Consider the following 15,397-nt stretch of genomic DNA (forward strand, 5'->3'; position numbering starts at 1 on the left):
ATCTTCATGTTGTACTTGTATAAAAATTGAAAAAGAAATCCATATCAAATTTTCTTCTCTGTATTTGAGGTGTAATTTTAAGGTTACCCTATACCTTTAGAGGTGTCTCACGTCCAAGCGATGTAGCCGCCCGGGTTAAACTGTAGATACCTGAACCCTCATATCAAATTAAAGCTTATAGAGCTGGCTATCAAACTATACCAAGTCTTTTGAAATACAATAAATTGTCGAATTTGTTACGCCCTCTAAATGTGAGCGTCGGAATCACCCTTTGAAAGCTACAAGTCAAAGCGAATTTTATTTTTTGCTAATTTAATTTGCTCCTCAGTTTCCGGACCCAAAGCACTAAAAAAGCATGTCTGCGTTTTGCCATATTCAATCGCAGTGAAAAGTTACAAAACATTTTCGTAATAGCATTAAAAAAATGTGAAGTGATTGTACAAAAATTTGCTCTCAGAGAAAAAATATTTTGAAAGAAAAAATTCGCAGACATGGTTTTGTTGTTTATATGTTAAACTATCTACTGTCCACATTTGAAGGCAAACGAACAAATTCCCTTTGAGTTTTAGCTCTTTAAAGCGTCTCGTCCAAGTAAAAAAACTGATGTGAGAAAACAGTGCTACAAAACTCGGCAATTCATTTTTTTTTTCAAAATTCTTGGTATAGTTTGATGGCCAGCTCCTCAAGCTTTAATTTGATATATGGGTTTAGGTATCTACAGTTTAAACTGGACACGCTATATCGCCGCTACATTGCTTGGATGCGAGACACCTCTGAAGGTATAAGGTAACCTTAAGTGTCAAGTTTCACTTCTGGTTGGGTACAATACCGTGCAAGACAAGAGACTGGGGAAAGTATGACTGTGACATCAATATAGGCAAGGCTAGTCCTACAATTTCTCTATTCCTCACAGTAGCTGTTGTTTTTCATGTGCAGAGGAAGAAAACAGTGTGTGGAGAAAAATATGAATGGGATTGTTGAATACTCAGAATGAAACAACTGAGAAATAGAGAATCTGCAAGACTAGTATTACTGCACGTTTGTTGACGCCACAGTCCTACTATCAGAGGGCTTTGAGCATTTTCCATTATGAATGCCACTGTCAGCACACTCAAAAGATCTAAATTTTGTATGATGTAACCTGTATTTTGTGGTATTCTGCATGTACCTACATACAATTTGAACACTGTTACAGGTACAAAGAAACTATCTACATCTCCCCCCACCCCCCTTTGGGATGCCATAGCATTTCTAGGGGGGTGAAGACCTTGAAAATCAATGGACTGTGGGGTGGCGAGGTCCAAACCAAAATTCTCCAATGGGAGGGGCATGGAAATTTTTTGTAAGAACCACATTTAATTGTTTTAATTTGTTTTTTGTTAGGGCTATCCTTGTTTGAAGTTGTCGCAGGTAAGGAAGTAATGTGTTTTTCATTCATAAAAATTTAATTTGAATGTAAACTGTGTTACTGTTGGTATTTATATTTGTTAGGAGTTTTACCTTGAGTCGATTGAAGGTTGTAAGAATACTGTTGTTAGTCTACATCATACACGACTTGCATGGATGTTGTCTTGATTATGTACTGTATTAAAAATTGTTTTCTTTTTTTTTGAGTTTAAGGAAGGTTTTCAAATTACTTAAATTTTGTTAAGGCTTGTGCCTGGACATTTCATTCATTTTCTAGCACTGTTATATGGTAGTTAATATTCAATAATCTCGATCTGGAAGAAGAATGATGCAAACCTGTGTCTAGCATCAAAGTATCTATTTGTAAATAATTTATACAGCAGTTATGTTAATTGCCTCACACACTTTTATTCAGAGATAAAACTTCTAAATTAAAGTAGTGTAGGTTCCTCAGCCAACTAAAGTAAATAAGCCCGCACACAGATTCTGTGTGCATTGTCAGATGCCTTCTGTTTACTTAGAGCGAAAGAAGAGTTGTCTGCAGAATGCCATTGCTTATTGTACTGTTCCATTATTGTGTAGTTCCAGAAACAATCCATATCCACCCCATGGAAGGTCATCAGAAATTCCTGGCGGGGCAGTCTTAAAAAGTCATTTTAGAAGCAAAGTATGAAAGTAAACTGGAATTTCCTGGGGGGACCGGGGGGATGTGAAACAAAAAATGTTCCATGGAGGAAGTACTGTAGGATATTTTCTGGAACTGCACATTGTTTGAGTTTTAAATTTTGTTAATACATTTTGTTTCCTGGGGAAAGGCATAAAGATTATCAATGATTTAATTCACTACAGTATCCTTCCCAAGGGTAGTGTTTTAGCTGTCTTCTTTACTGTCAGCCCAGCCTTGAAAACCTTAATAGCACTGTGGTTTTGAAACAGTCCTTATTTGATTTTTCTTTAAGTTTTTCAGTGTATTATGTACATACTGCACAGGCGCGTAGCTAAGGTTTCGATAGGGGTGTTGGTTGAGCCCCAAATCTTGCTGAGCGCCGGAGGCGTTCTTACTAGGGGGGTCCGGGGGCATGCTTGCCAGGACATTTTTGAAAATCTAGGTTTCCAGAAACCTCATTTCCTGCATTTTGAGACCCATTTTAGGCAAATCAACACTTTGTTTTACAGCAGCTTTTAAAGCTATATACATCATTTCGACGGCATAATTGTCTCAACTTAAACAAGAAAGTTCAATGTACATTCCCTTGCCCTGTCAAGTTCTGATAGCTATTCGATCTGCTGATGGTCATACACCAAGCTGGTAAACTGCATCATTCTCAGGTGTAGGCCTTAGAACAAATTGACTATCTCATCAAGATTGACAGGCATATCATATTTGATATGCATTAGAGCCAGGGTGAACAGCCTACTCTCTCCCATGGTAAAGCTCATGTAGTTGTTCAACCTCCACATTGAGCTTATGGAATGTTCACTTTCACAAGTGAATGTTCTCAGGCGAACTTGTACATAATTGCGCGTGAAACTCAACAAGGCTTGAACTATTAAGTTTGAAGTGAATCGCATTCAGAGAACAAAACGCATCGCAAAGCATGCTTTTATATGGCTTTTTCGGGCGGATGCGATTTTACCGCAAAAATGAAACGTCATTAAAATTAATCTCCAAGGGTTCTTGACAATTTTTATTTTTACTGAGGATAAGACGTGAAGCCTAAAGAACGGGTTTATATCTCTATTTTTCTTTGGTTGATGTATTTCGACCTCAGGAACTTTATTTAAATTTTTTTCCGGGCATGATTGATCTTCAAAGGGGGTTCGTTCGAACCCCCCCCTCCTACGCGCCTGCTGCAGGATAGTTTCCCAACACACATTCTCCATAAAATTAATTTAATATTTATCAAACAAAAAGGTTTCATTTTCAAGATCAAAAACTTATGTAAAAATACAAGCTTTCGATTCCCTCTCTGAATCTTTGTCAAGTGGTGTGGGACGTTTTGTCACATGATTAAGTCCCTGTAGATTGCCGGAAGCTCATATCCAACGTTGTGATTTTCAAGACCCCTCTAGGTACGACCCACCTACCCAAAGGCACAGCAAACAAAGGCGGCTCCAATATCAGCGCCCCTCTCCCCTATATGCAAGGAGTTTCTGAGCAACTTACATGAGTTTACAGAAAACAAAAACACCTTCCATGGAAGGAGCATGGATATTTTCTGGAACTGCATAATGTACTTCTAATTATAAAGGAAGGATTTCTACTTACATGACTTGTGAATTCTCTACGCAACATTGAACAAAATTTTGTCCTTACTCGGCGTTATGATTAGTGAGATTATCCCAATACATAGTATGTTTTAGTCCAAAGGTTTTGACCTGTCACATGGAAAACCCAGCTAAAAATAAAATTGTTCGGCATAGTAATAATTATTATATCTTGAGTATCTAATATGATTGTTTATTAATCAAAATTGATTCTAACAATGCCTACTGTCAAACAATCAATTTGAGGGCTTTCCCCAGTTTCTCAGAAAACAAAAAAACAGGATTCTGAAACACAATAAATTATTAGCAGCGGTATTCTGCAGAATTTCTTCATTGAACTATTCAAGGAAAATAGGAGACATCTCAGCACAAACTAACTGTACATGTAGGCTTCAACATGGGAATGAATGTTTGGGTTATCAACATTGATAATTAAAGACCATGGTAAATTCCAGGAGGCTTTCAAAATAAGGAGATTTGACCATGTTTGTCTCTGTTTTTCTAGAGCGGTGGGAAACATGGAAGCTGGGTTTTGATAAAAAATTATCTTGCCACCACCCCTCTCCTTTCCCCTCCCTTGGACTCTTCTTTATTTTTGCATGTCAGTAGGTGCATAAAAGTTTGCGCATGTCATATTAATTTTGTGCACAGCAAGTGACAATTGTATCTCTCTCTCAACCAGTTGCTCTTTGTAATTTTTTGCCAGCTTTTTGTGACCAGTCATATTCAAGCTCTTCTGGAATAGTGAGTTCACCAGATTTTTTGACGAGATCAGAGTATGCAGATAATCAGTACTGTACATATGACATCAAAGTTTCGTACAGTTTCAACCAGCCTGCAATCAGGCTTACATGGTCTGGATTTGGCATCAAGGGTAACATGCCGTCTTGTTCTGAAGATTACGTGGAAATTTTCATCGGATGTAGCAAATATTCCATTGGGAAATATTGTTCTAGCTCCATGCCTTTTGATGTTTACTCGCCGGACAACTGCTTGAGTTTAGTTTTCAAGAGTGACAGCTCTGGTGGTGGCTTTGGATTCAGTGCCACATATTCTACAGTTTCGAAATCTTCTGGTAATAAAATAAATTAAAATTTTATAAATAAAGTTTTTAGTCTGGATGCTCTAACCACTGAGCTATGGTCAACTCATATGATGAGCAGGTCACAGGCTTGAGGTACAGGTCTCAGGACTTCGCACCTTGCAAGTACTGTACACTGGGCACTAATTATTATTAGTGTCCATGCAGTGTATGTATGTACTTGCGAGATGCAAAGTCCTGAGAACTATGCTGCAAGCCTGTGACCAGCTCACCATATGAGTCACCCATAGCTCATTTGTTAGAGCATCCAGACTAGTAACTGGAAGGAGCGAGTGGGTTCGATTCCTGCTGGGGGCTGGGAAATGTTTTTTTCCAAGAATTTTCATTGTGTTCTTATTATCTATTTTCATTTTCATAGCACTAGGTGGTTGGCTGGTTCGATACATGTAGTTACGTTCAATAATTATGGTGAGCTGAAACATACATGTACATGTAACAGGACGTTAAATTTTTGAGTAATCACAATTCAAGAGGGAAAGAAGAAGTTGATCTTGGTTGTTGTTCGCTTGCCTGACAAGAACATTGAGCCAACATTTATGTGTATAGCAAAACTGAGGTGCTGCCATTGCCTTTACCTTACATAAATTGTTTGTGTGAAGCTTTTTAAATTACGTTTTTGCTAATGTTCAATCCTTACAAAATTTAAGACACTCCTGCATGCAAAATTTAGTTGACACTTAAGCTGCGTTATTATTTTAAAAGGGTCCTCAAAATGTTTTCAGCCCTGGTTGAAAAAAAAAATCGCCACAGTCTAAACAATACACTCTGACCCATGATATGCTGCAAAGTTTCCATGGAAATTGCCCAAACTTTCACTTCAATGTGATATTATATATGTGTAGTTTTAATTAACCCTTACTCATTCAGAATTCCCACAGATCTCAAAAAGTTATCAAGATACATGAAGTATTTGAGCTGCTTTTATGCAATACAGTTGACTCCCGATAACTCAAACCTTCAAGGGGAACTGAAAAAGGTTTGAGTTATCAGAAGGCGGAGTTATCAAGGGTGAAATTATATAGAAAATGACCTGAAACGAAAAGGAAAATTGGTTTGAGTTAGCACAAGGTTCAAGTTAGCGAGGGTTCGAGTTATCGGGAGTCAACTGTACTATCAGTGTATAAGACAGAACAAGGGCTGACAGTCAAAGGTTTCTGATCATCCTGTTTTTGTTTCCTTCACAGCTTCAAGTTATCTGTCTGGTAAGTAAATTTTTTTTGCTGTGTTGCTAATATACGTACAGTGTACTAATATTTAGTACTGATCATGGCTATTCCTAATTTGTCAAACCAGCTACATACACTTCACATAAAGTACTTGGGCTTGCTATTCAGAGGGATTTGAAATGGGGTGGGCATATCACCTCAGTGGTTGCTAAGGCATCAAAGCGCTTACATACATGTATACTCAGGGTGTTGCGTCATGGGGGTGTCCCTGTCACTGATCTCTTTCCCATTTATGTTGCCCTGATATGTTCTAGTTTGGAATACTGCTGCATGGTATGGTATTTCACCTTAACCAACTATCTATTAGAACAACTTGAAAAAGTTTAAAAACTAGCCCTGTGTATTATTTACCCTGGGCATTCATATAGCGAGACAGTTGGCAGACAGTTTGATAATAAATATGTTAGTAATAATAATTACTGTAATTACTGTACTGTTTTATTCTCAATCTGTAAACTTTTCTTATTTTTGTATTCATATATTGGTAAGCACATTGTAACATTCATTTTTAATGCGATAATGTGCAAGTTTAAATAAACACACATAAACACAATATTGAACTTATAAGTACCAAACAGAAGTAACCTAACAGAGAATGTTGGGAAGAAGGCGTTCTTATTTAAAAGCTTGCATTCTGTTTCACGTTCCATTTGCGTTCCCTGGCATTCTTTCAGCGTTCCCCTTAGTATTCCAGTTTAAAATGGAATGGTGTTTATGGTTAAGATTTCAGATAACATCTTATTAAACAACTACAGTTTACCAATAGACTTACCTTTGGGAAGGCTTTTTATCTGCAGGATTTTAGAGCCAAAGATGTTTTCTGAGGTGGGTGAGGGGGTGCCTACCATACATTTTGGGGAGGGATCATTTACTGGGGGACCCTTCGCATTTGGAATGACAGTATACTACAGTGTAAGTCAGGACTTGTGTACATGTAATTGTTCTTTGAGTAACTAGGGCCTTACAAATAAACTTAAACACATGACTTAAACTTTACCTTTTCCTTATTTGTAGGCAGTTGCTCTGGAATCCAAACTATGCATAATGCTGGAGTAATCAATTCTCCTAAATGGCCTCTTAACTATCCATCTTTAAAAGACTGTTATTGGAGGATTGAGGTGGGCAGTGGTAAAGGCATCAAAATTGCTTTTATGGACTTTTATCTTGAGAGTGATATTGGATGTGACAATGACAAAGTCAAAGTGAAAGGTGACAGGATCATATTTTTACTTGTTAATGGGGGAGACTTAACTACCATAAAATTAATTGTTGTTGGATGCATGAAAATTTGCTAGCCGTCAATTGTCTTTGCAAATTATCCTAACACCCTACGTTTTGTTACAAATGGTATTTCAAGTATTTGCGTAAAAGGCAATAGCTTACAAATGTTCATCAGATTACAAGGAACAGTTTACAAGGCTGAATTGTATAATCTGTTTAAAAAAATTCAGAACTCAGAGGCTAGCTGTTCCTTTCCTCTTAGCGTTACAGCTGTAGGGATTTTTTTTTATTGCAATAAGCAGTTGGGGGCTGGCACTGCATTCCTGGCCTCATACATGTCAAAACACTTGTCTACTATAAACTAAATTCGATTTTGAGACGGCATTATAACTTTATATTGACGGCTAGTTGGGAGAAAATATAGTCCGTATTGGGTGGAGTCGCGAAGCTGTCAATGTAAAGTCGTAATGCCGTCTCAAAATCGAATTTAGTTTTTTATCGCGATACTGACATTTTGTTGGAGAGAGTAAAGGGATAAAGTACAAATCGTGTGCTGATTGAAAGAGAAACTCTTACTTCAGTTAAACTGTAGCCATGGTAATATCCGTGCGCGAAATTTTTTCTCCGGGCGGGTTATTTGAATTTTTGGCTTTAATTTTTACGTCAAAAGAAAGAAAATGCAAAACTTTACAGACCATAAAGCATCTACCATTGATGAAATAGACGAGCTAGTAGGTTCGAACATTTTACCAGCAAATTTTATTGAAAATTTGTTACCGCCGAGATATATTAAAAACAACAACATGAAAACCTCACAACCAGAAGCAAGAATAAAAAGAGCAACCATACTAGTACCCAAAAACAAAAACAGAGCATTGTTATCCTAACTTAGATGCTGTGGAGATTTAGAAATTTGAAAGAAACGAAGCAGAGAAGAATACTGCCGTTCGGCGCTACGACAAAAAGATCAAATTGACAAACCTGAGCCATGAAAGAGAACGCAGCAGAGCTCTTGGAGCAATTTTTTCTAGAGATAAGAGACATCAGAAAAGAAAAAGGTCCTTTTGCTTTGAAAATGCCATAATTTATTGGAATGTAAGCTTATTGTTATTTACCGTGGCCGCTTTCACACTCAAGAAAGTCTTTTAAGTAAATTTCTCTTCATCGAATTTATAATCACTCCTTTTCGCTTACCTTTAAGGAAAAAGTTGTATCCGCTTTATCATGGTACACGTTGACCACAAAAAAAGATATTATAAGTGGTCCTTGAACAGAGTCAGAAGCTTTGTAAACTCAAATGAAAAGAAATATACAACACCATCCAACGTCGCATGTTCATTGACAGAATTAATTTTTGATCTGTGCGCGCCGAACCCATTTAAGTGCCGTGCTGTTATGCTTACATGAGAGTTTTTGAGCCAATCAGAAACCGTCATTTTGAGACAACAATATCGCAAAATAACTTCATCTCATCGCAATGGCAAGATCCCCCAGGATCGCGATAAAAAACAGCAACAAGGTACCATCCTTAAAAATCCCATACTTCTTAGTTCTAATGTACATGTAGTAACAATACTAAGGCCAAGTTGTTTGAAGTACGGTTATTGCTAATCTAGGTTAAGTAACACGACAAGTACCCTTATCTGTAGTTAAGAGACCTCCCTTGATTTTAAAACCCAAGAGCTATGGAGTGGAAGTGAGGCAGTCCGACAACATTAAACAAGAATTAGCTGTGAATAAGGTTCAACAAATTGTATTTACAGTCTACATGTGCACATTTAAATAAATAAATCAATCAATCATTCAATCAACTTTGTTTAACGAGGGTGACACTTAACAGTCTGACAACTGACAAACCTGTGGCCCTTGGATTCCAGATCTAATTGGAATTTGGAAATGTTGGTTTTTGTGGAGGGAGAAAAACCGGAGAACCCGAAGAAAAACCCTCGAAGCAAGGACGAGAACCAACAATAAACTCAACCCACATATGACATCAAGTCTGGGAATCGAACCTGGGCCACATTGGTGGGAGGCAAGTGCTCTCACCACTGTGCCATCCCTTCTCCCCATTTGGCCATTGCTCCACAGTCATGCCAAAGTGGAACTTGCTTGTACATACAGTCTAGTATAATGTTGCCTGATATAACTTAGGGGGTGCTTACATGGGAAAACTCACCCGGTGCGAGTTTGACACCAGTATGACATTGTGATTTCATACTGTGTTTACATGAATGGACACTTCATGTCGACAAACGTGATTGTGACACCCAGGTGACGCCATATTGGACTGGATGTCGAAGAATGCGCATGCGCTACCTGTTCCAGATTCACAGGAGAGTGATTTCATGCTGGAGCGAATAGCCATACCGTGTTTACATGACATTGGAATGCGTTTTCGTACTGAAATGAAAATGTCACCCCGGTACAGTTACCAGGGTGAAATCACACCAGTAAGACTCGCTCTAGTATGACATTTTGTTCTGGTATCATGTGTAAACGAATAAAGAGGGAACTGGAGTGAACTCGTACCGGAATGAAAGTCCCACGGGTATCATGTAAACACTCCCTTATTTGCGTTTTTTGTTACAACATGCTCAGAGGTAGAGTATCTGAACCAGCTGAAGATAGATGTAGGAATATTTTTTGCACTGTGTAGCGATTTCAACTACATGTACCCCAGTAATGTTTAAAAGGTGAGTGTTAAACTTAAATCAATCTGACTTACACATTGCATCCTTTTGTGATAGGAGGGAAGGATTACCAGTCATATGGCTCATCAAGCACCATTAAAGGCTCAATGTGTGGTTACAAGACTCCATTCTCCTTCACCTCAACAGAGGAGCGAATTTATATCAGGTTCAAATCTGACAGTTTAAGTGAAGAGAGAGGCTTTGTTGCTGGTTATGTTGTGTATGATCCAAGTAAGTGTCTTGGATAGTGAGCAATGCCATAATCAATGCCATGTAGTAATTAATAAGAGTGTTGTTTAAGGTAAATTATATTCAGCATTATTATTATTATTATTATTATTATTAATATTATTATTATTATTATAATTATTTTTATTATTACTTTAACGCCTATGTCGCAAATGGAGGTTGGGTGCCCAGGGGCCAGGGACTGGTACCGCCAAGCCAAACCCAGGTAGGTAGAACACCCCATAAGCCTGCCCTTCCCACAGCCCAGCCACGAGCCCCGCCCGCAACCCAGCCCCAACCCTAGCACCCGTCACACTGAGACTAGAAGCTCAGTGGAAAACTAATAAGTATATAAGACAAAAAACTAACCCTAACCAACCCTATAACACTAACACCAATCCCAAACAATAACAACCTAACACTACCGGGAGGGAAGGGAGGGAAAGAAAAACCCAACTAAATGCAATAAACTAACCATGCCACGAAAAACGCTGAGTAGAGTAAAATTCCGAGCACGTGCAAAGGAGCACGCCTAAACTGCAGGAGAATACCGCTTACCACGCAACTGCCCGCAGACCTGACCCAGGCCCAAACAGTAATATAACAACAAACACCCAAACGCTGATGTGCCACCAGTGCCCAAACTATACACCAACAGACGCTAAAGCCACGCAACGTCACCAGGGAGCAAATTTGCTCCAAGTCGTTAACTAAGTTTAATTACATTTAACCCTATTTAACACTTTTGTCGCAAATGGAGGTTGGGTGCCCAGGAGCCAGGGACAGGTACCGCCAACCCAAACCCAGGTAGGTAGAACACCCCATAAGCCTGCCCTTCCCACAACCCAGCCACGAACCCCGCCCGCCATGCCGAAGGACCTCCGGGTTGGGACAGCCCGAAGTAATGGGGGGCTCGCGGCCACGGAGACACAACCCCCAAGGGACCAAACCTGAGGCACCCAACCCCAAGTGAAGAGACGCACAAGCCCCACCTGCTATGCCAACTGACTGGAGACCTGGGTAAGAGAGCCAACTGGTGTGCGGATATAGAGTTGATAGGCATCACTATACCATCGGCCTAAAGTCTTGATAAGGCGTTCAGGGATTCCCCGTGCAGCAGCTGTGGTAGCCGCACCAATCCGGAAGCTGTGGCCCGAGTAAGAGCCTGCATAACTGGCAGAGTGTGAAATAGCCTGCACCGTAGATGATAGCTGCTGCCGAGTTAAAGAACGGCCATCCGCATAGCAAAATAGTGGTCCCGGAGAAGGGCCACGCAGAGCCAAAAAAATTACCAAGGGCCATCACTGGGCAGATGAAGCTGTTGCCCCGACCCACATAAACGTCACAGCCTTCACGAAAAGGGTCTGTCTTCGAGCCCTTCATATGAACTTTAAAACATGTAGGGCCCACCAAAGAATCCGCTTGGACATCGCCAACTGTCAAATGGATACTGGGGTTAAACGAAGAATTTGTGGTGAACTCACCAGCTCGGAGGAAACCAAAGAAACTGAGGCAACACGCCGCCCAGAGCATGACATGGTCCCCGGAATTCAGGTCCAAGGATCGTTGGATGTCCTTTAAGAGGTCAATAGTGATGGGAAGGTGCTTAGAGGTAGATGAACCCTGCACACGCTTTATGCCCCTCATTAGCCGCTGTAGCTGCAGACAGTTAATCAGGGGATCAGGTAAGCCATTGTCGATGTGAAGGGACCGCACGGCACTGAGGTACACCTTGATGGACGAGTGGTGTAGGCTGTCGGCCAAAAAAGACGCAAAAGGCATGAGCGACTGTTCATAAGCTGGCAAAAGAGCACCATCTGGACTCAGGTGGCCATCCTGACGGCAGACATCAAAGTAGCGCCGTTAGGCTGACAAGTATACCCGACATGTAGATGGGGCAAGGGCCTGGTAAAGGAAATATTGCCATCTCTCCGTCACGTGACTTGCAACACCGTCAGTAGAGCAGGGGGGACTGTCATCGGAGACTGCTCGGCTTGTGGGGCCAGGTGCCTGAATCGCTGAAACTGGAAACGGGAAAGAGCATCCACAACTGGGTTAGATTTACCCCAAACTGAAGACGCAGTAAAGGAAAATGAATGGCGCACTGCCAACAATGCTAAGTAACGTAACGTAACAAAACCATTAAGTCAGGGGCTCTGGAGGTACCAGAAGAAGGCACAGCCACCACAGACGCGTTGTCACATAAAAACTCGACCCGCTGTGACGCCCACCCAGGTCCCCACAGATACGCCGCCACAACAATGGGAAACAGTCGAGAGGGGTTGCTGTGAAGCTGACCACGCGCCAAAGAACCACTGGTTGTTAAAGATAGCTCCATAGCCTAGAGATCCTGCCGCATCTGATGACACTTGGAAATCTGGAAGGGGGGCCCACGTAGGCGTAAGGAAAAAGCTGAGACCCTCCCAGCTTCGAAACAGTTCCTGCCACCACGTCAAGTCCCGATGAAACTCCTGATTCAGTCTAATGGGATGATCATCGCGCCTGAAAGTACACAGTAAGTTGATCATGCATCGGAGAAATGTCCTTTCCTGAGGAGCTGTCTTACATGCATGGTGGAGGAGGCCAATAAGGGACTCCAGCTCACGCCGCCTACAGAACTGCTTCCCCGACCAAGTACCCAGCAGGGCAATGATCCTCTCTCTTTTCTTTGCTGGGAGACGGGCCTGCATAGTGGTGGAGTCTAGCTCAATACCAAGGATGGACAGGCAAGCAGAGGGGCCCTCCAGCTTTTCCGGGTGAAGGGCGCTCGCCACAACGTGGGCTTGGCCATAAGAGTTCCTCGGCCCCGATCCATAATGCCTTCTATAAAAGAGTCAACCGTGACATACTGAACTGAATAGGGGGGCTTTGGAATGCCGTCATTTACGCTGTGGCCCTCTGGCCAGGAGAGATCCAAGATGAGCCGCCATTTACCCGGCTGGTTGCTTTTCGGGATGACCCCAAAACGACTGATGTTCAAGTCAGGAAAAGGAGGAGAAGTAAATGGGCCCGACACTCTTCCGTGTGAAACTTCTGTCTCATGACAGATGGGTGGACAAGGGCAGATCGCATGTTAGAAGAGGCTGACCGCAGGGTGACTGACGAGGTCTCAAAGCCAATGTGGAAGCCCTCCTGAAGACCGGTAAGTGTAATATGTTGTCGAAGACTTTATTTCATCCGACTCCTGCACACAGGCCGCGAGTGCTTTCTGCATTTACATAAACGTGTTAGCCTACTTAAATATGCGTATACAAAATATAACATATAATAGGTGATAATTAGCACACGCTGAAATGTTACATTCCCTTCTTTTAAAAAGCTATGTTAATTGAAACGAAAACAAACAAAACAAAAACATTCATTCGAATAGGGTTCACTGTCTAGAGATCATACATCATACTAATAATATCTACTAAGAAAAGAGTCAGAGGTTTAGTCTTTCTGGTGCCCGGACTTCACGGTTCGAGCGAGATTTTCTTGGACCCCCCTCAGTTTCTGCTAAGGTGGAACATTGTGGATTGGCGCTTGAGGGTCATGCATTGCTTCTCGACGGGCTGTTTGCTGAATTATCTGCTGAGGTGGACACTCGTGGATTGGCGCTTGAAGATTGCGTTGTTATACTTCCTTGGGGAATGTAGTTAGACAAGTTGTTTGCCAGGTTGTTGGAAGCATTGTTTGGTCTAAGATGGATCCTATTTCTTCGTAGTTGGGCACCAGCTCTAGTTTGTACAATATATGAGCGGGGTGTATTTCCTTGATTTATGACTCTATCAGGGCTCCACGTTTTTCTCACTGGATCTTGTGCAAAGATGGCTTGGTCCCTGTGTAGTTCAGGGAAATCCCTGGTATGCCTGTTGTAGTAGTAGCTCTGGTTGTCTTGTCTCACTTTGAGCCAATCTCAAACTTCTTCTTAATTCTTTGATGGCTGGATCTTACCAGGAATTGTGGATTTGAATACTCGGCAATTCAGTAGTTCAGCCGGTGATGGTATACTAGAACTGAGGGGCGTTGTTCGTAGAGCCAGCAGGGCTAAATCTATGTCTTCTTTTGTCTCTCTGCATTTTAAAATCATCTTCTTAACTGTCTGGACTTGGCGTTCGACGAACCCATGGCCACGTGGGTAATTAGGGGATGATGTCACAATTTCAAAACCATATTGGCTTGCCATTTGTTGAAACTCGCCGGATGTAAATTGCGGACCATTGCCGCATTGGAAAGATTTTGGAATTCCATTTTCTGCAAATATCACTTTCATCTCACTCACAACGGCCCTGGTTGTAAGATTTTGAAGTTTCTTGACAAACAGGAATTTGGAATAGTAGTCGACACGACTGTTGTACACAGAACAGATCTGCGCTCACTGTTTGCCACGGTCTTGAAGGAATTTCTGATGGTATCATCGGCTCCTTTTGTTGGGAAGTATGGTATTTCTGGCAAACGTGACAAGAGTTTGCGAGATGTCCTATTTCCTTGTATATGCTCGGCCAATAAACACAGGATTTGGCTCGTAGCTTGCACTTTTCCATACCAATGTGCCCTCCGTGAATTTGCTGCAAGATGTTGCCTCTCAAGGTTTCAGGCACTATGACACGGCTTCCAAGAAGTAACAGCCCATCTTCTATCGATATGTCATCTCGTAGGGGCCAGTATGGTTTTAGTGCCGGATCAATTTTCTTCACACTGATGGGATAGCAGCTGCAAGGTTTCATCTTTTGCAGTTTCCATTTTGAACTCTTCTATTTTGGCTGGAGTGATTCTGATTAGGTGATGAACTTTTTCATTCATGTCTGGTACTTCAAATTCATCCAGCGGGGACAAGCGTGACAGGGCGTCAGCTGTGACCATTTCTCTTCCTGGAAGATATTTAATAACGCAGTCCTAAGGTTGCAGACGCAACAGCATTCTTTGAAGACGTGGAGGTGCTTGCATCAGGTTCTTTTCGTAGGTCTGTTCTAAGGGGCGATGATTTGTTTTAACCACAAACGATCTTCCGTAGAGGTACGAATGGAACTTTTCGCAGCCATAGACTACTGCTAATAGCTCTCGTTCAATATTGGCATATCTGGTCTCCGCAGGGGTAAGTGCTTTCGATGCAAAAGCTATTGGCTTGTTGTTTTGGAACAACAACGTGGAGGACAACTGGCTCATTTCTGTCATAGTAGGCCAAGGTCGTTGTGGTACATATCGATAACTTCACCTTCTCAAAGGCTTTCGAATGTGATGGATTCCACACAAAGTCAACGTTCTCTTTCAAG

General features: G+C 41.4%; 3 protein-coding genes, 1 long non-coding RNA gene and 1 pseudogene across 4 annotated transcripts in view; 2 read left to right on the top strand and 3 right to left on the bottom strand.

Moving 5' to 3' along the window:
* Positions 1–15,397, top strand: part of LOC146465230 (blastula protease 10-like) — a 532,877-nt gene that overhangs the window by 458,273 nt on the left and 59,207 nt on the right. The window lies entirely within an intron of this gene.
* The window catches only part of LOC146465265 (uncharacterized), a 283,446-nt gene that overhangs the window by 111,667 nt on the left and 156,382 nt on the right, over positions 1–15,397 (bottom strand). The window lies entirely within an intron of this gene.
* Positions 1–15,397, bottom strand: part of LOC146465270 (uncharacterized) — an 84,422-nt gene that overhangs the window by 18,725 nt on the left and 50,300 nt on the right. The gene's annotated exons all lie outside the window — the stretch shown is intronic.
* LOC146465271 (exoskeleton protein RP43-like) lies at positions 4,555–10,162 on the top strand. The gene is made up of 4 exons (XM_085128822.1): positions 4,555–4,750; positions 5,962–5,979; positions 7,018–7,212; positions 9,972–10,162. The coding sequence occupies exons 1-4, from the start codon at positions 4,555–4,557 to the stop codon at positions 10,160–10,162; spliced, it is 600 nt and encodes a 199-aa protein (XP_084984948.1).
* On the bottom strand, positions 10,176–14,987 carry LOC146465272 (uncharacterized; annotated as a pseudogene).

Source organism: Pavona decussata, unplaced genomic scaffold (assembly GCF_977016875.1).
Source record: "Pavona decussata unplaced genomic scaffold, jaPavDecu1.1 SCAFFOLD_156, whole genome shotgun sequence".
NCBI lineage: Eukaryota > Metazoa > Cnidaria > Anthozoa > Scleractinia > Agariciidae > Pavona > Pavona decussata.

Coding starts and splice junctions, on each gene's coding strand:
- LOC146465271 (XM_085128822.1), top strand. CDS start 4,555: ATGCCGTCTTGTTCTGAAGATTACGTGGAAATTTTCATCGGATGTAGC. Junction 7,213..9,971: donor TGACAAAGTCAAAGTGAAAG/GTGACAGGATCA, acceptor CTTTTGTGATAG/GAGGGAAGGATTACCAGTCA.